Here is a 21,130-nt window from a genome sequence, read left to right on the forward strand (position 1 = left end):
TATTTATAATGCATTTGATGAATGTTGAAACCACAATGGGATGTGTGCAATAATATTGAGATTCTCAGGCTCGTGTTTTGCTCAGCAGGAGGCTGTGATTTCAGAGTCTTGTGGAGAACGCACGATGTCTTCCTCCTCCTCTTGTAGTTTTACATTTAGCTAGAGAGATTGTTCTTTAAGATTCAACTCCTAAAGAATGCCTTTTTTTTTTATATTGTTCAAAGCTGACCTCTGCTTTTAGAAAAGTTTATCTGCTGTTTAGAGACATACATTTTTGGTTAAGAGATCGAAGACAATCTTTCTTTGTCCTTTTTTTTTTTTTTTCTTTCTTTCTTTCTGTGTGGGGGAGGTTGAGATAAAAAAGAATGACTGCCTTAAAAGTCACACATGGCTGTAATTTAAGATTTTTTTCCCTCTCATTGTCCATAACAGTTGAAAGAAACCTTCAATGAAAGTTTATTAACTAGGCCAATGCCCGAGGCAATAAAGGTTCATTTATTACCAGTTTCTTGGCTGTTTTTCTTCTTCTATTTTTCAGTTAAACTCATAGCGTAAGATAATACTTCACAAAATTAAACCTTTGACCTTCTGTAGAGTTAAGTCTCCTTTGATTAGATAAAGTAACAATTTATGGTCCAGCATGAGGTTGCACATGAAATGAATAATGCAATAGACTCTGTGTGGACTGAGAATCTATTGCTTTTGAAAAGATGAATGCTGTTTAAAGGGGGAAAAGTCTGCTTAAGTGTGTTGTCTTTATTCAATATGCACTTTAGCAATATTTCAAAAGGCTTTACTTCCAATATAAAGTTATGTTTGAATCTTCTAATTCTCTTAAGAAAGATCTATGGTAAAAAATACTGCAGAGAGCTTTTGTAACGCTTTGCAGGATTGTCATACCAGTGATTATGCTGTACATTCCAGGAATTACAGAGGCTGAATTATAAAAGTAAATGATTGCATGAGAAAAGTGACCACTCCTATTATATATGCAGTTTTATAATGATGGGACAATTAAACTATTATAATTTGTGATAATGTTATGTGCCACAACTAACATGGCTTACATCAAACTGATAATAATTTTACTAAGAAGCAAAGTAAAAAAATAAAATATAAAAATAATAACATGAAGTTGGGATCTTAATTTTAAAACCAATGCATAGGAGTTCAGATTCTGGTTATTATGATGTAGTAACCTTGTGAATATACTAATGTTTTCAAATTTGTTTTGCTTCAGTCATGTTATAAATTTGAAATGACATAACTCCTTGCCAAAAGAGTGACTGTATATAATTTTCCCAATATTTCTCTCATTTTTCTGTGTTCATTTCAAACCTGTTTGGGAAAATTGAGAAAAATCTCAAATCCATCAGTGAAAATATTTTATTAGGATTATTTAATTACTGCAGAAAAGATACACATACTTCCAGACTCAGAATTGATGTTTATTTCTATCTTCAGCTCAGTGGAGATAGAGAAATGTCTACATAGTACAGGTCCATGTTTCTCACAAAGCTCTTGTGATTAGCTGGTTGTTTAAATTACTAATTGACATGCGGAAGTTGAATGCTTGAGAGAAGTGTTTTAGTTTCAGATTGGTCTTTTTCAATTAGCTTAAATTATTTAAGGAGAATAAATCTACTGCAGTGATTTAGTTTCTTTTAAAAGAATCTCATGGCCCAACATAAATTAGGTCAAGAGAAGATTTTGGATCACAGAACTACAGATTTTGCTCCCAAAATGAAGAGATATAAGGACAATTGAAGATTTGCTATGATTTACTAGTGTTTTGCAATAAAATAAAAGGTTCTATCAGAGTACACAAAAGGCTCAAATTTCTTGCCCAGTTAGGAAGTAAATGTTTCTTTCTGTTGTAATGATCTTTGCAGCAAAAAAGAGGAATGGATGATATAATACCAACCTTTGGTAATTCTTCCTTGATGTTCATCTACTTTGATCCTAGGTGAGCTGGGTTAAATATACTAATCAAATATCAGAAGGGAAATAGTTTTAAACATAACATTTATTTCTTGAACAATAAAATATGAGGTTGCCTCCAAATCAGACAATTTAAGTAATATGTCTAAGTCACACTCAAAAATTTAATTTGACTATGATTGCAAAGGTATACTAAAATAAAGTCTTCATTTTTGTAACATTCCACCCCCTAGGCGATGACAACTATTTGAGACCTATATTTCTTTTGTATCTTCTCTATTACATTGCCCTATTTATTTCTCTAAATTAATCAGGATTGTTCTTTCCATAGCCCAACATTAAAACTGTAAACCAAAACCTACTCTTCCAAGCACTACCATTGGCCTATTACAGCTACATTTTCCTTGTAACCAAATGAGAAAAATACCTGCTTTTTAGGTAGGTATTATATAAATACAAGAATCTAATGACAAAGGTATGAAGAACATATTGCCTCAGCTAGCTTCTCTGTTCCTTTTGTTGTTCAGTGAATATGGCTGTGTATTGTTCCTAACCCAGACACTGACCTCTATTTAGAAATTTGTGTGTACAAATACATTCATTTCTTGAGTCTTTTCCTTACAAAATGTTAAAAGCTAATAGTTGGTATATTTAAAAACTTTTGTGGCCACACCTACTCCAGCTGTTTCTATCTCATTGGATAAGTTCCCCTAAATAAGATTTGCATGTAAAAAAGGCCACCTATATTCCACATTTTTTTTCTCAATTCTTCTCCTTACCAGTAACCCCAGACTGATAGAGCTCTACATGCTACTTGGATTCTGGGAAAAGAAAAAAAGAGGTGGGGGGGGCGGGGACTCTTATTGAGTCATTAATGGATTTAGAAGAGAATTTACATGGTGTTCAGGAAAGGAGAAGAGCATTTGGGGGAGATTATTCTCAAGCTAAAGTGCCAGTGAGGTGGCTCTTTTGCAGGAAAGTAAATTTACGACACCATTTCCTCTTTTCACTTATTATACTGCCTGAACTGTCATCAATATATTGACAAGAAGTCTCTTTTAAAAAATGTCTTTTCGAATATCACATACTCTCAGATACTCTCAGGCTAGTAAGAGCCACCTGCTTAGACTCAACTCATTGAATAATTTGGGGGATGAAAAATGTAGGGAATAGGAAGTGTTGAGCCTTAGACAAACATGGGGACATTTAATTCCCAGTTTACTAGATAACGGAATAATCTATACTAATAAAAAGGTAATATGCTAATTAGACCAGATAGACCAGATGTCTCCCGGACATCCTTCCAGACAAAGCCACAGTGGTGCGGGCTGAGGCAGAGGTGGTTAGAGGTGATCAGGCCAACAGGAGAGAGAAGTTAGGGGAGATCAGGCCAACAGGGGAGAGCAGTTAAGGACAATCAGGCCAGCAGGCAGGTGAACTGTTAAGAGCCAGCGGTCACAGATTGTGAGAGGGATATCTGACTGCTGGTTTAGGCCTGATCCCACAGGGCCTAAACCGGCAGTTGGACATCCCCCAAGAGGTCCCGGATTGGAGAGGGTGCAGGCTGGGCTGAGTTCACCCCCCTCACCCCTGCCGTGGATGAATTTTGTGCACTGGGCCTCTAGTAAATAATAAGAAGAGTGCTTTAAAGAAGATTAGAGTCAAGGTTTATCTATTTCACTTTGTTTTAATTTTTTCTATATTCAAGATATATAGTGGAAAGTCATTTATTTGCTCTTCTCTTTTTCCTTGTTGTGCCATATTTAAGATATATGACCAGGGCTAATATTATAAATACTGTATTTTACTAGTAGAACAGGTTAAATATTTTATGCATAGTTAAACTTGAATGATTATTTTTGTGGCAAATATATTCTCAATTTTACAAAACTGAATCACAAATGAACATTTAGATCAGGTTCCTAAGTGAATTCAACTTATATTTGTGATATCACTTGAGTGTCTATAATCTTGATTTCCTATGCAATTCATAGCTACTTGAGCAAAGGGGATTAATTTCTTTCAGTGATTCTATAGGTTCCTATGTACTGTACTTTTCTTTTTGCATTTATTGACATAGCTGGTGTGGTCAATGCTGAACGGGGAGTTAGGGGAATTGGGATTACTCTGTCATTATTTAATGGTGTGACTTTATAGAAATGATTAACCTTACTGCCCCTAAATTTCATCATCAGTAAAATAAAAGGTTTGCATTAGATAAAGTAAATCTTGCTCATTTTCATGTTTTCTAAGTTTATACTCCAACTGGCTGTTAGGAAATATTTTTCTAAAGATGGTACTGTTAAAAAATGGGGTAAAAGTGAATTATTTATTTAAGAACTTTTGGTGTCTAGTTCAGATTTTCATAAACTGCATATTTTCTTATTTTAACCATAGTAATTTTAAATCCTTCACTTATTACCTTTCACCCTGGTTCTATGAGTTAATGATCAGAAGCTGAGTATTTCAAAGACTTTCATGGAAATTCCTGTGATATACACATGGTCAAATGACATCCCCATGGTGCTCCCTCCTCCTGACTGTAGTATTGCTATCATTCCTTCACTCTGAGCGATTGTAGTTTTAAACTATTCAGAATAAAAATGCTACTTTTGATATCTATTTGATTTATTAGTCATTTTCAAATTATACACTCTCTACTATATGTTTCTTCAAATTTGTTGTGGTTGATTTGTTACTGCAAACATTTAAAAAATCTAATTAAATCAATTGAAGAACTGAAAACTGGGATAAAGAGTGTTTCCATTAATGGCCTCAAAGATCAATTTTCCTTTTCTCTCCAGAATATAAATGTGTTTCAAAGGGCAAGTAAAGTCAGTCTAATGGACATTAGAGACAAATTCACACTAAAAATTTTCAATCCACCCAGATTCACAATTAAGTTACTTATTCTTTTTGCTTAACACTTCCATTATTTAATCATTTAAGAGTGAGGACAGGCATGTTTCAGTTCCAGTTTTCATTTATTTAGAAAATATTGAGAAACAAAATAACTGTGAAAATTAGTGTCAATATCTTAGACAGCTTGTATTTCAATAAGGAAAGGAAGAAAACAGAGTAAAAAAAAAAAGTACTGGTACTTTCAAGTTGTTATATTGAACCCAAGAGTTCTTCTAAAACTTGGAGTGATTTCAATTGAGTTGTAATTCAAACTCATATGAAGCTTACAATGAATGCACCTTCAACCGAGTATTGCAGAGAGTCTATAGGAACTGTCAGGAACAGAAAGATTACTTCACCGTAATGACTGTTGAATTGAACTATGCTTTTTGATGTTTTACTTCCCGAATTGAATTGTTAGACAAGATTAATTGCACACAGTGAGAGTTTTAAATGAATGACTATGTAAACCATTAAGTTTCTCTGTATGCCATTGGGGGGGAAAGCTGGAAGGTTTAAAGGAATAAATGTATTTAATGTGCAAAATGCCTGGGCTAATTGTAAAATTCTCTACTAACATCCTTTACTGAAAATTGAAACCCACTTTATTCATCTGTCTTGGTTATATTGCTTTGGGTTGAAGTAATTTAATATTCCTGCTTTCCACTAATCTTTTAGCTCAACAGAAGTAAACAATAGGTTTCATAAATTAAAAATACACTCTTCTGAACATGCTTATAAGATTAAAAAAACAAGGCTGTAAACATTTATGACTGAAACAAACTAGATTGTTCAAATACTGCCATGATGTATCATGTATATCAATATGGCACTGATATCAGTTAGAATGCAAACAAGGTTTTAAATGATGTGCCCCTTCATTTCAGCTGGAGAATCCGCTTCACACCATCTGCCTATCAGATGGTTAGGAACCAGGACTGCGTATTAATGCCACATGTTCGATTTTCCTCCTTCTTGTAATGGTTAGATTCATATTGCTAATAGCTGTGCATAAGCACTGTCGATGAAATTTCTGTGACTGTGGAGTGATGAGATATTTATAAGCTGCCTGTCTCCCTGAATAATCAGTAGGAAGAATGCCAGACATAAATAACTTATCAATTCCAGCATATTAATAATAACTACCATTGGCTATAATCTACTGCATGTTTAAAATGGCTTCTTCTAAATTTGGGTAAAGTGGCATAGACTAATAAAAAGTCTATCATATGGAAGCTCTGAATGCAGACTATCTCTTGCATATAATCCATTTTATTTTACCCATTAAGTTTTGGGAAATGCATTTTATATGGAATGCGATGTAAAAGTAGACAACCTATCAAACATTTGGAAGTCATCTTGATGCCTTTGAAACCAAAGATCAAAGATTGGACCTTTCAAGTTAATGAGCAAACAAACAGATCAGAGAAAGAATTTGACAGCAATATGTCTTTTTTATTGATATTTATAATCTACAGTTGTAATCTACACTTTATAACTAGGGGTACTAACTTATTTGAAATAAATAGACTGGGGACTTTTCCTTTTGTTAAAGAGAGTGATCAGGAGTGTATAATGGCATTTGAAGGATTTAAAGGCTGTTTTGACAAAAGTTGAAAGCAGAAGAAGAAAGCTATATTTGCAAAGTAAAATAAGGTACATTAGTGGTAACAATGCCTGCTTTCCTTCTAAATGATAAACCTTGGATTGGTTTTAGGATATTGAATGTGAAGTAGTGGAGGTTTTGTATCAATGTAGCACAGAGTGCAGATTTTAGTGATTTTTTTGATACATTTGATCAATGGAGTCTACTAAAACAAATGCTTTGATAGAAACATTATGTTTAGATCTCCATTTGTAAAGGGGCTAAATGTTCACTCTGCTATTAGGTAGCTTTTGTCACATTTGCATTTTTGTGTGTAGCTGAACAAAAGCAAAACTAAGGACATGTTGGATATAATGGGTTACTTATCTACTACCATTTGCAGAGGGCTTAGTATTAGCATATATTATTTCACCCATATTATCTACATCCCTATGAGATCAGAATTGATATTCAGATTTTAGATATTAGGATTTTGAAGCCATAGGTATTATATAGCTTGCTGTGCAGTATTCCGGATAAATTAGATGCATGTTGCCCAAAGTTTGTATGCCTTTTTGGAAACTTTTTTTTTTCAACCACCATATTTACTCCTCATATAAAAGAGAGGTTAGATAACGAGGTTTTCCCATTCAGTTTCTTATTTAACAAGAACTTAAAAAAAAATTGTAGCGGAGCATCAAAAAGTGAAAGTAAAAGTACAGGAAATCTATAAGCCAAAATAAAAATAATTTCTAACAGTAGCCAGTTTTTAAAATATACATAGAATTTGCTCTGATGGAGCAAAGCAGAATTGGGCCCCCAGCATTGAGTTTGTATCATAATTCAGACAATAATATGACAAGCAGTGTTTCTAAATTCTCTGTAAAATCTAGTCTTTTAAATTGTAAGAGATAGAGTTTGTTGAGACCAAATATAAATGAAAAAAAGAAACATGTTATTTTTCATGATATAGATTCTATCCTAAGTTTGCTTACCAAGCCTTTCCTGAGGGCCAATCAGACTTTTTTTTTTTTTTTTTTTAATAAATTTGGTCAATGTAGCCTACTAAATCAAATGCTTTGATAGAAACATGATGTTTAGATCTCCATTTGTCAAATGGCTAAATTTTCACTCTGCTATTAGGTAGCTTTTGTCATATTTGAGACTTATTATCCTTTCTCTGAAGAAAAATGTATTTTTAAAATAAAATAAAATCATATTACATTTGACTTCTCAGTTTAGTACATGTTTTTGTCGTAGTATATGAGATACTACAAATGTTCTTTGAGAGGATAAAAAAGTGTGATTGGTGAGGTAAATGGGTTAATCATTCTTTAGTATAAGAGATTTAAAAAAAAATCATTTATTGATTTGTTCCATGTTTTCCCTAATGAAAGAAAGAAATTTGGTAAAAACTTGTGAACTAAATTCAGAATCAGGAGCAATTATTCAAGCTGTTTAAGTAACGATTACAGTAGGTACCAGACAGGTTTATGGGTGTAGTGTTGTTAGAGATGAATACATGTGTGACTCTGCATCGGAAACAGAGAAGCGCTGCGTGGCCTGGCTGTCCTCTGCTTCTGCTGTGGTAGGCGAAAGGCACAAGACGCATTTCTGCAAGGTGCAGCACACGGAGCACTAGGTCTCAAACGCTGATTCCTCAGTCCAACCTGACTTTGTATTTTGATGTTTCCTCCTTGATTTGTATGCGTACTCACAATTGAGGACCCTGCGATGATGATCTGCTTGGTTAATAAGCTTCCACTGTAAGATGCAGACACACTTTAGTGTAAATTACTGTCATCAAGTAATGGAAGGGCATTGAGCATCAGAATCAACCTGTTGGAAGGTAAACACACTGATTCCTCAGTCCTTCCCAGAAATAGAGTCTGTGGCTATGACTCCAGGGAAGATAACCTCTAATTTTACCATGCACTCCAGATACATCTCTATCTGATGTAGAGTATCGCTTTAAGAAACACGGAACTGGTTTGGCTCATTGGATAGAGCCTCGGCCTGCGGACTGAAAGGTCCCAGGTTCGATTCCAGTCAAGGACATGTACATTGGTGGCGGGCACATCCCCAGTAGGAAGTGTGCAGGAGGCAGCTGATCGATGTTTCCTCTCATTGATGTTTCTAACTCTCTATCCCTCTCCCTTCCTCTCTGTAAAAAATATTAGGAAAAAAAGAAACATGAATTACCTAGCTCAGCAGGACCAAGGGGTTGTTTTGACTGGGAAGGGCTAAAAGCAGTGGTAAAGTTGCAGTAGTATAAGGTTGAGTATTCAAGGAGGGGGCAACGAAAATCTCTATGAAGCCGAGGCAAGGAGAGAAAGCTGAACTGAGGAAAGGACTAGGAGGAGAGAGAGAAGTGGATGATAAATGTTGTGGGTCGCCAGTGTAGACAATTCTTGATTACATAGAAAGTGGTTCACATTCAGATATCTCTATGAAGTATAGACCAAAAAAAAAAAAAAGAGTTATTTTGTGAGTTCATTACATTCCCCTCCCCCCCTGATATTTATTAGAGAACAAAATATCAATGGGTCTTGTTTCTAAAGCAAGTTATAGATTCTGTACTAAGTTTGTACTATAGAGACAGCAAATTGGAGGGATTTGAGAAACACATCAGAGATTTGAGGGGCCACTACAAGGCCAACTGGAAGTGCCATAAGTGCGGGATGTGTGTGTGTGTGAGAGAGGCTTTTTTGATCTTCTCCATCCCAGGCAGATGCCGCTTTGGTGAGATATGCTTTCTATTAATGAGATTTGCTATTCCTGGTTGATCCAGATTAATTTTAACATAAACATAATATTTTAAATTATTTACATTGATAGTGTCAAAATAATGATGCTATTTCTCCTTTGGTTTTCCAATTAATCAACTCTGAGAAGCATTTTTTCATTCAGTGACAATTTGTGCCAGGCATTGGGATGCATATTCTGAGGAAGTATTTCTGTCCTTTCGGTATTATAACCTAGTTGAAGGAGCTAACTCTAAACCTACTCCATGGCCACAGGCCTTCTCTTTAAAAAAAAAAAAAAAAAAAAAAAAAGAGCAAAAATAGTTCAAGAGACAGAGTTTCTCTTCTCAGATTGCACATTAAAATGACGTGAGGAGCAGTAAAATGAACCCAAAATATACAAATGCAGGGCCCCAACAAGAATCTCAGAGGATAGAACTCAGCTATTTGCGTATTTTAAAACTCCAGGAGTGATTCAGAGCACAGAGGATGGCAGACTCGTACAGCAGGGTTGAGAACACAGGCAAGTGGATGGCTAGCTCTACACTGTAGGAATGGGGTGGGGAAGGTCAGCCCTTTAAAATAAACGAGTTTTGAGCTGATTCTTAAAATGTTGGTAACTGTTTCCCAGGTAGACTGAAGAGTCGGGAGCCTTAGCCTGCTACTCCTAGAACATAATATTTAAGCCACCGCATGATAGATGCATAGGTGGGTCTGGAGCAGGAGGCTGGAGAGCTTTTCTAGAAAGTGGGAATAATGTGTGCAAAGCCTGGCTTGAAAGAAGGAATGTAGTCCTTTAGAGGAAGTGGATGAAGGCATATATGTCTGGAGCACAGAGATCAAGGGGAACCTGTGGGAACAGATGACGTTACACAGATAGGTAGGAACTGAGCACAAAGGGCCCTCACAGCCAGGCAAAGCTTCCAACTAGCACTGAAGAGCAGCCATTGCATGTCATGTTGGATTTTTATTTTCATAAGGTTACATTGACTGCTAAGAGATTGGAGGTGGAGGATGTGGAATCTGTTAAGAGGCTATTACAGGATTCCAGGGACAAAAAGTTGGCAGCTTGCACTAGGGAAAACCAGTGGGAATGGAGAAAATTGGGTAGATTTGAAGGCTATTAAAGAACTAAATGTGTGTGAGACACACACATTATATGTTATGGAATTTTATTAGAAATGTACAACTGGGGAAACTGTCAAGTGGAAAAACAGAAGAGCACCATAAATAAGATTAGATAGATTATAAAATTATTAAAAATATTTTTAAAAAGTTGACAATTAATGTAGTCAGCTAAGGAGAAGTAGATTCCTTCTCTCTGAGGGAACTGCGGCCAGCCATGATGTCCATACCTAGGACTGCTCTTGTCTATTGAGGAGCTGGAATGCAAGACATGCCTAGTTTTTACTCAACATGATGTGGCATTCTTCACCTAGTTTATCTTATTTAATTCTTATACTACCCCTTTGTGAATATAATGGTTTTACAGATGAAGAAACCATACTCAAGAAGATTTTATGTCTTCTCCAATGCCATGTCATGCATAGTTATGTTTTATGCTACTGAATTAGATTCAGATATTCAGTATAATAGCAATCATATCTCAAGTTGTAGGTTTGTCTTTTTTATTCAAATACTGCAGAAACATATTTACATGCAGCATAAATCAAAGTTAAAGGCCCTAGAAGTGTCATAACTTGGAGATGGAATGACATTAGTCAATGAAGAGAAGGGACAAGTAGGATGTGCACATTGTAACAAGTCAAAGTTGAGGAAGAGAGATTTTCTGGGAAACACTAAGAGGACTTTAAGAGAACAGGAAAGAAAATATTCTGGAACATCTTCGAAGGAAATGAGTAACTGGGGAGAAAATTCAATCATAGGAAGATGAGAGAATCATTTCAAGTTGGAACTTGAAAGGCAATAAATGCTAGTTCCAGACCCAGAAGAATTGTTTGAATTTAGATCAGTGCATTTTTGCAGGGAGTGGTTATCAAGTTTTCATGCAAAGATCTAATCAGAAGGTTTTGTGTTGGGGTGAAGGTAGTAAAGACCTCTTTGGTTTGATATGAAGGAAAGCTGAGCTCTTCTTCTAATCTCAAAAATAAATAAATAAATAAATAAATAAATAAATAAATAGGCAGAGATTTCTACTGAAAAAGACTTTCTTATAATTACTGAGGCTGTAACTTATTTGCTGTAGTAACCAAAAGTGATGATTAGTGGGGAGGAAAAGGAGGAGAGAATTGTTCAGTCTCTAATCCACCAGCTGGAAGTGGAAATAAATCACATAGATAAATTTAAACCAGGCTGAAGAACTGTTGTCAGAAACTATGAAGCAGCCATAGCAGAAACATAGAGGGAGATGGTGGAGGTATATATTGTCTCATGGACTATTAAAGTTTTACAATGAGAAGAGATCACATATTTCAGTGTATGATTTTTTGCAGATGAGGAATGCCAGGACAAAGTGAATTGCCTTGGTAAAAGTTCAAACATTTAGCCAGGTTGGTGTGGCTCAGTGATTGAGCATGGACCCATGAAGCAGGAGGTCAGGGTTCCATTCCCAGTCAGGATACGTGTCGGGGTTGTGGGCTCAATCCCCAGGAGGCAGGGTGCAGGAGGCAACTGATCAATGATTCTCTCTCATCATTCATATTTCTATCTCTCTCTCCCTTTCCCTTCCTCTCTGAAATAAGTAAAAATATTTTTAAAAAGTTCAAACATTTAAAGAAAACAAACATTGCCCTGCTCAAACACCTCTGCTGGCTATGTCTATACTATACATAAAGCATGGCCTTAGTTTCCTGCTCTTTTATAAACTGGTCAACTCTATTTCTAATCTCACGTCCACTTCTACCTTCTGTTCTCTAGCTGAACAGAGACAGATCGCTCTGGACAAACATAATGGCCTGTGTCAGGGAAGTGCGTCATGGGGCAAGGATGTTCCAGAAAAGGGGAACAGCATGTGTGAAAGCACAGGCTTCGAGAGGCAGGGCATGTATAAGTCCTGGTGGCATGTTCGGTGTAGCTGGGGTGTGGCACGGAAATGAGGAAACTTTAGGTGACAAGGTAGGTTTACTGCTTAGGGCAAGACTTGGTGAACTGTTACGCAGTTCCAATTTTCCCCTTTCGGCAGCTGGAGAGGATTTTAAGCAGAGAATGACATGTTCAGATTGGTTTGTCTGAGATGTAATTCTGGCTGCATTCTACTACTATCTCCTTCTTTGTATGGATTATGTTTCTGCTAATATTTAATTTAGGAGTTTAGAGAGCACTCTCCCATTTATATCCTTTTTTTTGGCTAGGTGGGAATGAATATATGTTATCAAAGTATGGCATAAAGGTGTCAGATACTTTAATGTGTGTTATATAAAGCACATGAACTATTACATCAAAAAATCCGATTTTGAATTACCTCATTTTTAATTTATTCTTTTAAGGTCTGACAGCAGCAGCTGCAGCAGCTGCCGCTGCTACCAATGCAGCGATTGCTGAAGCAATGAAGGTGAAAAAAATCAAGTTAGAAGCCATGAGCAACTATCATGCCAGTAATAACCAACATGGAGCAGATTCTGAAAATGGGGACATGAATTCAAGTGTCGGTGAGTCGTATGTTCACTGAAACGTAGTGTCATCATTTTGCTACCAAATTACTTCCTTTTCCAGAACAAAACTATTGGTTACCCATCAAGAAGTTGCTCCTTTTAGCTCCAAAACAGTGTATATTTTGAAGATACTACTTAGCTTCTAATAACATGCAGTTTAAATAAATAATTAGCAACATTATTTTTTTATTATAAGATCAACTTTATGCCTGCAACTTCTATAAGCATTCAGTTAACATCTTTCATAATACAAATAAGTTTTAATAATCAGAATTCTAAAATATTGAGTATGGATAAGGTGGCAGAAGAATATTTACAAAAAAAAACCATACTCTTTATCTTTTTTATTCTTAATGTGTTTCTTCTTCAATAAGAAATTTACTTTACCAGCCAACATATAACTTAATCCTTTCATGTGCTGCCAAGAATAAGAATTATGTTAATAATTAATTTTTTCTATATACAACTATTATCCATTTTTCTCATATTAGATATACAACTTTAATTTCTCTTGATTTTTTTTCTTGTGGTATGGAGAAAAGATGAAAAGTTTGCAGTCACTATTTAAACCAAAGGAACAGTTATTTTATTTGCAGAATTTATCTGGGTAATTAGTTTTGTCAAACACAACTTCAGTGTGGGTTAAATTATTTTTCATTGACATCTTTAGGTATCCATGTGTTGGTGAGACACAAAATTTTATCCTGCCACTGCACTGTGTGGTTTCCCTTTAAAATGTAGAAATCATGCTCAAAATATAATTTAACAAGAGAAATTTGGATGCTATAAGATGTGTGTAAGATACTATTTCTACCAAATGTTCACATAGGACACAATTGTTCATGACAGTTTCATTAAGTTTTCTTTTCCATGCATGATTTTAATAGATTACTTCTTTATATAATGAGCTCTCCACTTTCAGTACATTGGCATGTGGTTAAGGATATATGGGGGAATACTATGGATAGAAAAACATCAGTGCTTGCATTTGTGGTGCTTCCAGTGAGAAGATAGGGGCAGCAGATTGTTTAGGTCATTTACATGCATAGATTTAGACTTTTAAAAGTTAAAAACTTGTGACTGTATGATTATCTGAAAGGTGTCATTGCTCAATTCAGGTGTAGGGAAGAAAAGGTATTTTCTGATAAATGAAAAACAGACATGGGGTGGTTTTAAACTGGGTGAAAGAAGTCAACCTGAGAAGACATACGTGATTCTATTTCCCTGGCATTTTATTTAAAAAAAAAAAAATATATATATATATGGATGGAGAACAGATCCATAGTAGCAAGAAGTGAAGGAGTGGTGTATTTATAAAGGGAGCTTTTTCAGAATGATGGAATATTTATGTATCTTGATTGTGGTGGTGGCTACATGAAAAATGAGTAAAAAACTCATAGAACTGTACCATCCCTGCCCACAAAGTGAATTTTACTGTATAATAATTTTAAAAATAAATAAAAAAATTAAAAATGATTGAAGTAGCCCTGACTTGGTAGCTCAGTTGGTTAGAGCATAGTCTCAATACACCAAGATTGAGGGGTTCCATCCCTGGTCAGGGCACATAAAGAATCAACCAATGAGTTCGTAAATAAGTGGAACAACAACCCATATGTTGTTCTTCCCCCCGCCCCCCACATACACACAATCTCTCTCCCTCTCCCCCTCTCCCTTCCTTTCTCTCTCTAAATATCAATACATAAAAATTTTATGAAAAATGATTGAAGTAAAATGAATTGTAACTAGAGCATAATTAGACACCCACTACAAATTTTAATTATTATTTTGAAACATAATCTGGATTGTTACCAAGTTTTAGAAGAGTAAGATTTCAATGCAGGCTATTATTAATAGTTGGTTTTGAGGAGAGATAAACAAATTATGCATTTTAATAACATTTAAAGCAAAATATATTAAAACTTGATACTTCTGTTCAAATTTATGAGCAGCAGAGCAGAAATTTGACTTTGGAGAAACCAGCAGGCATGAGAAAAGGAGACTACAGCTCATAATTGAGCATTGACATCAACTTAATAATTAATATTATAGAATAATATTTGCCTACTGACTAAATAATAGTTTACCTTTATTATGTGGGTACATAGGGTATCACATAATACTTAAAAAAACAATTTGAGTTTCGTGTTTTACTTGGAATAAATCACTTTTCTTTCATTAAAGTATTTAGTTGGTAGCCTATATTGTTTTTCAGTTTTGACACCCACCATCCAACACCAATTTAAACCAGAGAAGAAGTTTATTTGAATTTTCCTAGAGGGTCTTAGTATTTTGGGGTTGTTGTAATATTGGTGTCATTGCTAGTCCTTAAGGCATGTAGATCATTTATGTTACATGTATGTAGGTGATTTGAGGTGGAAATGTTATATTTGTCATTTTTATTCTATTGTCTCACATGCTACTGTCCTCTAAGAATTTATGACTTATTATCCTTCCTGAGCACACCCCCTGCCTTCCTCCTTTATCTAGAGATCAGGAATCAAGAGTTTGGGGGAAGGGGAGGGTACAAGGCAATGGTAGGGGTGGGGATTGAGCTTGTATAGATCAAAGTGGTTGGTGAATTAGCAGTTGCTTTCTATGGCCCTAGTCTTCTCTGATTTTGAGAACACCACTTGCCTCTTGGTAAGTGTTCAATAATTATTTGGTCTGTGACTTTGCAAAGTTATGGAAAATTTTGAGCCTAACATTTCAAATCTGGAAAATGGCTTAAATAATAGTATTATATCATAATAATTCAAGGAGATCATATTTGTCAAACAAACCATGTCTGTTTTTCACTTTGGTCACCAGTAAGATTTGGTATTGCTTTAGCGATTATTATTATTTCTCCAAATTTACTCTTTTGAAAATCACCTTTGTCCTCTTTTTATAGTCATTAATTGCTTCCTCCTCTGTTTTCCTATTATCTCTGATGGGTGTTATTTGTAAACTACTGGCCTGTGAGGAAACTTGGGGGAGCTGTTTTGTCATTTGAATTTTGTTGTAAGTTTGATTTTAGCTCATTCTAGGAACACAAAAATGATCATACCACAGTCCCAGTGCGCAAGAGGCATCCAGTTAATGGGTGGGATGGCTACTAGGTGTGCAGATTCCGGGAGGATGTGCTGGATCTTCTAGGAACATCGTTACCATGAGTGGCTCAGGAAGTGGTATTGGAGCATAGGAATTCCAGGAGGAATCCCAAGAATCTCCAAGGCCAGTATTTCAGAATACAAGCTTACTGCTCTCACAAATCTATCAATTGGCTCTTTGAAGTAGTAAAACCCCTCAGAGAGGTGCCACTTAATGGTGTATTGTTGCTCATTAGCTCTGCCCAAATCCAGTGACAATTTTGAAGCTATTTCAGTGTTCTTTTTTCTCTTGCACTCGTCTGGCTCACATGTTTTGTTGAACATTTCAGATTTTCCTATGCAGGAACACTGGTTTTCCCCTGGTTGTAAATAAACCCTTATTGTCTGAGGAAATATATTTTTGGGGACTTGGTTTGGTTTGATTTGGCTTGCTGGACTCAAGGGATATTTTTATTATAAATGTCCCTTTCCAGTTCTTAATATGAATCGTAAAAATTAGCCAAACAAAAGTGTTTAAAGAAACCTTTGACACTGACAAATAAGTATTGTGCATTCCAATTTTACCTGGTGACCTTGAGCTCACGTCTTTCCAACAGAGTGATCACTTTAGGAAGACCTGAGAACTTCAGGATAGATCCGAGTGAGGCATCAGCATGCTGAGTAAAATATATGGCCATGTCGCCATTCTCCCTCATCCACAATCAATTGGATTCTTTTAGTTTAATATTTACTCGCTAAGATGAGATGCTAGTCTGCATGGTGATAAACAGTCTGCTCCTGGCATCTGAAGGTGACCTGTCAGTTCATATGGACAAATCTCCTGCTTACTGAAATGTACAAAATAAATCATTAAAGCAGGCAGGTGCTCATTCCCAGATTTAAATCACCATAGATTTATGATTTGAATTAATGCTTCATTTGGCCATAGAAATAGATGCTGAGACAAATGATATGCACTGGTTGGGACTTCCATACTGTAGCCATCCTGATATTGATTACCGAGATGTCTTTGCAATCTCTTGTTTATATCAAGTACTATCTTGTGACAGGTTGGCTGATATGAGCTACATTGCAGATAAGAAGGAAAAATGTCCTGGATTCTTTTTAGTGGCAACACTATCCACAACATACAGGCCAGATAAATTGCTATTTTTTTGCTTTAAGGACTGATCTACATAACCAGTTTAAAAAATGCTGCTTGGAAATTGGGACTGGGACAATGGAAAAGCAGAATTTAAAACCGGTGAACTCAAGGTCAATTACATAGTATTTACAGTTGTGTTTTTTTATCTGCTTATTATTTTTTTTGTCATCATGAACATTTTTGAAGACACTGAATTAAGCACAAGTGATTTAATCTAAATAAAGGAAACTTAATTTTACTTCTAGTTTTGAAATGCTGTATAAATATTGACATAGCTACCATCACTTAATAGTTTGTGTTATTTAAATACTTGCTAAACCTAATATCTTACTCCCTTAACTAAAGACAACATAGGAAACGACTCTTTAAAGATGAATACATTAAATATTATTCTCAAGTCTGAGACATCGTGGACTTAACTTACCAAGAGACAGGAAAAGACTGCATTTTTTTTTTTTTTTTTACTTCTCTTAACATTTTATTTAAGGAAAACACTATGTACACAGTTTAAAGAATACTCAGAGGATTTAAGAGGGACCTTTGCCACAAGCTAATATCTGACTCACAGAACTGGTAAACAGCTATCAACAATAGTAGATTGCTTGCTTAGTAGGAAATGAGTTCATATCTATTCAACATGTGATCTCAAAACAGATGTCCCGAGAAAATCTTATTGTTTAAACTATAGTCATAACCCCCAACTGCTGTTATTTCTTTAAGGAAGTGAAGTAATCCTGAGACTTCGGTCTTTTCTCTTTCTGAACATTGTGGAGTAAGTGTCCACGGATGCAGTGATCCATGAACCTGAACACATTTCAAACCCGGCAATGTAGGATTCTTTTTCATTTTCTCAAACTTGCAATAGTTACAGTATGTAGGAGTTCCAATTAAAAACAAGAATTGAGTTTGGTATTAACAGCTGGGTTTTTCAGTTGTGTTCTTACTCCTTATTTTGGTTCATCAGCCAAAACAAAACAAAACAAATGGAACACAAACAAAAAAATGCCAGGCAGATAGGGAGATAAAATTATCTTCCCCAGCTGACTATTTCTCTCTCTCTCTCTCTCTCTCTCTCCTCTCCTCCTCCCCCCCCCCCATTCCTACAGAAATAGAATAGTTTACACTGCAGTACTTTCTTCTAAGTCACGGAAGGAAAAATTAATTTTATGATTTCAGGAAGAAGTCTTAGAGACCTTGAGAAAGCAAATAAAAGGAAACGGGGAAGGCAGGCCATCAGGCAGAGCTCTGCCGTTGCACATTGGATTCTCTGCCTTGGCAATGTTAATGAACCTCAAATCCTTCCTATAATTAGATGAGGGAATTGCTTATATTTTCAAACAGATGATGCTGCTATAATGAAACGATTGACAGGGAATTTAAGAGTGTCTACAGTAGTCATTTGGTTTCTGTTATAAAAAAAAAAAGTTTAAAAAGAAGATTGGCTTTAGACATAGGTCCTGAGAGAGGTAGTCATTTACATAGCATACTATGACAGGTGTCTTTGTATGGTAGGGAAATAAATTGGAAGACAAGAGAAATGATGGGCAGGTATACGCAAATTTTTTGGGAGGAGGGTGTCCTATGCTTATTCTGCTTAGGTTCTTTAAAAGGGGCCGAGACTCCAGAGATGGATCCGGATTGAGTGCACAGCTGTAACTGCTGATGAGCTAATTGCTCCTTATCTCTCAGCCCCATTCATCTTCATTTTTTACCAATTACTGAGAATTATCTGTGTTCTCAGTTGGATATGAGAGTTAATCCTTTTTGGTTAAGCTGGCAGTACTGTGAGCAGATTCCAAATCGGAGGGTGAAAAAGCCAAAGCAAGCTTGCTCTAAAAATGTCTCCAGTTCAATTACAGTATCACTGATTCATAAGAAATTTGCCATTGTTTAACAGATTAAATATGGAAAGTTTTTTTTTTAACTTTCTTAATGTTTCTCTGTCTAACAATGATTTTTAAGATCCTTCTTCCTGTCTGATGAGTAAAACTTAACCACATTAACAGGCAGGGTCTTGTAAACATGGAAACACACAAGATGACCCTAAAAGGCCAGAAGGATTCTGACACATGCAATGAGAAATCTTTTAGAACTGATAGCTGTCGATTTATATATAAACACTTGGAATCGATGGTCTTGCTCTCTGTGGCTTCACATATGGTGTGGGAATGTGTGTCCAAACATAAACCTTTTCACAAATGTCACATTAGAGGAATTTTAATGGAAGGACAACATAAGCATCTCCTAAAAGTGTAGGAACTATCATGGTTTGTAATTCAATTGATTGTGAATAAGCCATATGGTTCACATCATTCTCTATGCAGAAGATGTCTTCATAGCCTGACATTTCAAACAAAATTGCTTACTCCAACATTAAAAAAATTAAGAATAATAACTACCTTTTCAGAAATTTTAATGCTTTTGTAAATACTTAATATTTCTGGCATTTTTCTTCATTAAGTACTTATAATAAGTAATGTAATATAAACATATAAAGAATAAATAGTTAATTTTAAAGAAAATTATCAAAAAATCATTTTTAAATTTTGAACATCTTATAGCATGGCCAAGATAATTTTTCTAGATGTTCCAAAAAGAGATGGGAGAGCAGAGAGCAAAATATATCAGGAGATTTAGCTTTTAGTCACCAGGAAGCTAATAAGTAAGTTAGCTACTTAAATAAGTCTCTTATTTTCTCAGTTCTCTTACTTAATAAATAAGGTGCTTGATGCCCAATTACTCTCTTGGCTCTAAAATTCTTTGAAATCTCAATAGAAGATGAAAGGCAAAAAAGTATTCCTTAGAGTGATTTCTTTTCATTTCTTTTTTTTAAAAATCCTGACCCAAGGAGTAAGGATATTCTTTTTCCATTGATTTTTAGAGAGTGGGACGAGAGGAAAGAGGGAGACAGAGAGAGAGAGAGAAACATCGATGTGACAGAGATACATCAATTGGTTGCCTCCCACATGTGCCCTGACCAGGAGTGCGGATTAGACCTGCAACCCAGGGTATGTGCTCTTCACTGGGAATCAAACCCGCAACCCTCCTGTTCACAGCTGACACTCTAACCAATGAGCCATGCCAGCCAGGGGTAGAGTGATTTCTAAGGCAAAATAGAAACCTGAAACAACCTAAATGTCTACAACAAGGCATTATTAAGCTTATTATGATACATCATTTCATATTATAATACAACTAGAGGCACGGTGCATGAAAATCCTTGCACTCGGGGGAGTCCCTCAGCACGGCCTATGCCCTCTCGCAGTAGGGGACCCCTTGGGGGATGTCCACCTGCTGGCTTAGGCCCACTCCTTGGGGGATCGGGACTAAACTGGCAGTCAGACATCGTTCTGGCAGCCCAGGAGCCCTCAGGGGATGACTGACTGACACGGGGAACGGGCCTAAGCTGCAGTCGGACATCTTTAGTGCTGTCTCTGCCACCACTGCTGCGCTCGCAGCTGTTAGCCCGGCTTGTGGCTGAACGGAGCTCCCCCTGTGGGAGCGCATTGACCAACAAGGGGCAGCTCCTGCCATTGAGCGTCTGCCCCCTGGTGGTCAGTGTGCGTCATGGCGACTGGTCGTTCCGCCATTAGGGTCAATTTGCATATTACCCTTTGATTATACAGGATATTTCACATATTATCTAACCATTATATATTATGAATATTTAAAATATTCCTTCTAGAAAATATTTATTCTGGATATAAGAAAAAAGACGATATAGAATTTTACACTGTTGTAATATACTAGTATATTCATTTCATTAGAGTTTGAAAGAAACTAGGTAAGAGTTAACATTCTTATGATATATTGGAAGATTTATTAATATTTTAAAATTTTAATATTGCTTAAAATTAGATTATTTTAAAATGACATATGAGTGTATTAATATCTGGTCATTTTATTAAACTCCTTTTCATGATTTTACATGAAGTGTATGGCATCATGTTGCATTTTCTCTCATAACATTTTTTTATTTCCAATGGTTATAAAAATAATAGAAACACTAGTGATCATAACAAGTGACTATGGAAAACACTGAAAAGGAACACTTTCTCATTTTAAAATATTTGAACATACATTTCTAAATCCATTTCTACATGTTGATAAAATCA

General features: G+C 35.7%; 1 protein-coding gene across 2 annotated transcripts in view; it reads left to right on the top strand.

Annotated features, from left to right (window-relative positions):
- The window catches only part of DACH1 (dachshund family transcription factor 1), a gene marked incomplete at both ends in the record, with an annotated part of 442,851 nt that overhangs the window by 221,229 nt on the left and 200,492 nt on the right, over positions 1 to 21,130 (top strand). For both annotated transcript variants that reach the window (XM_080661465.1, XM_080661464.1), the window contains one exon: positions 12,618 to 12,779. In XM_080661465.1, the coding sequence (XP_080517591.1) occupies positions 12,618 to 12,779 (162 nt within the window). The remainder of the gene's footprint in view (positions 1 to 12,617; positions 12,780 to 21,130) is intronic.

Source organism: Plecotus auritus (genome assembly GCF_963455305.1).
Source record: "Plecotus auritus genome assembly, chromosome: 3".
Lineage (NCBI taxonomy): Eukaryota > Metazoa > Chordata > Mammalia > Chiroptera > Vespertilionidae > Plecotus > Plecotus auritus.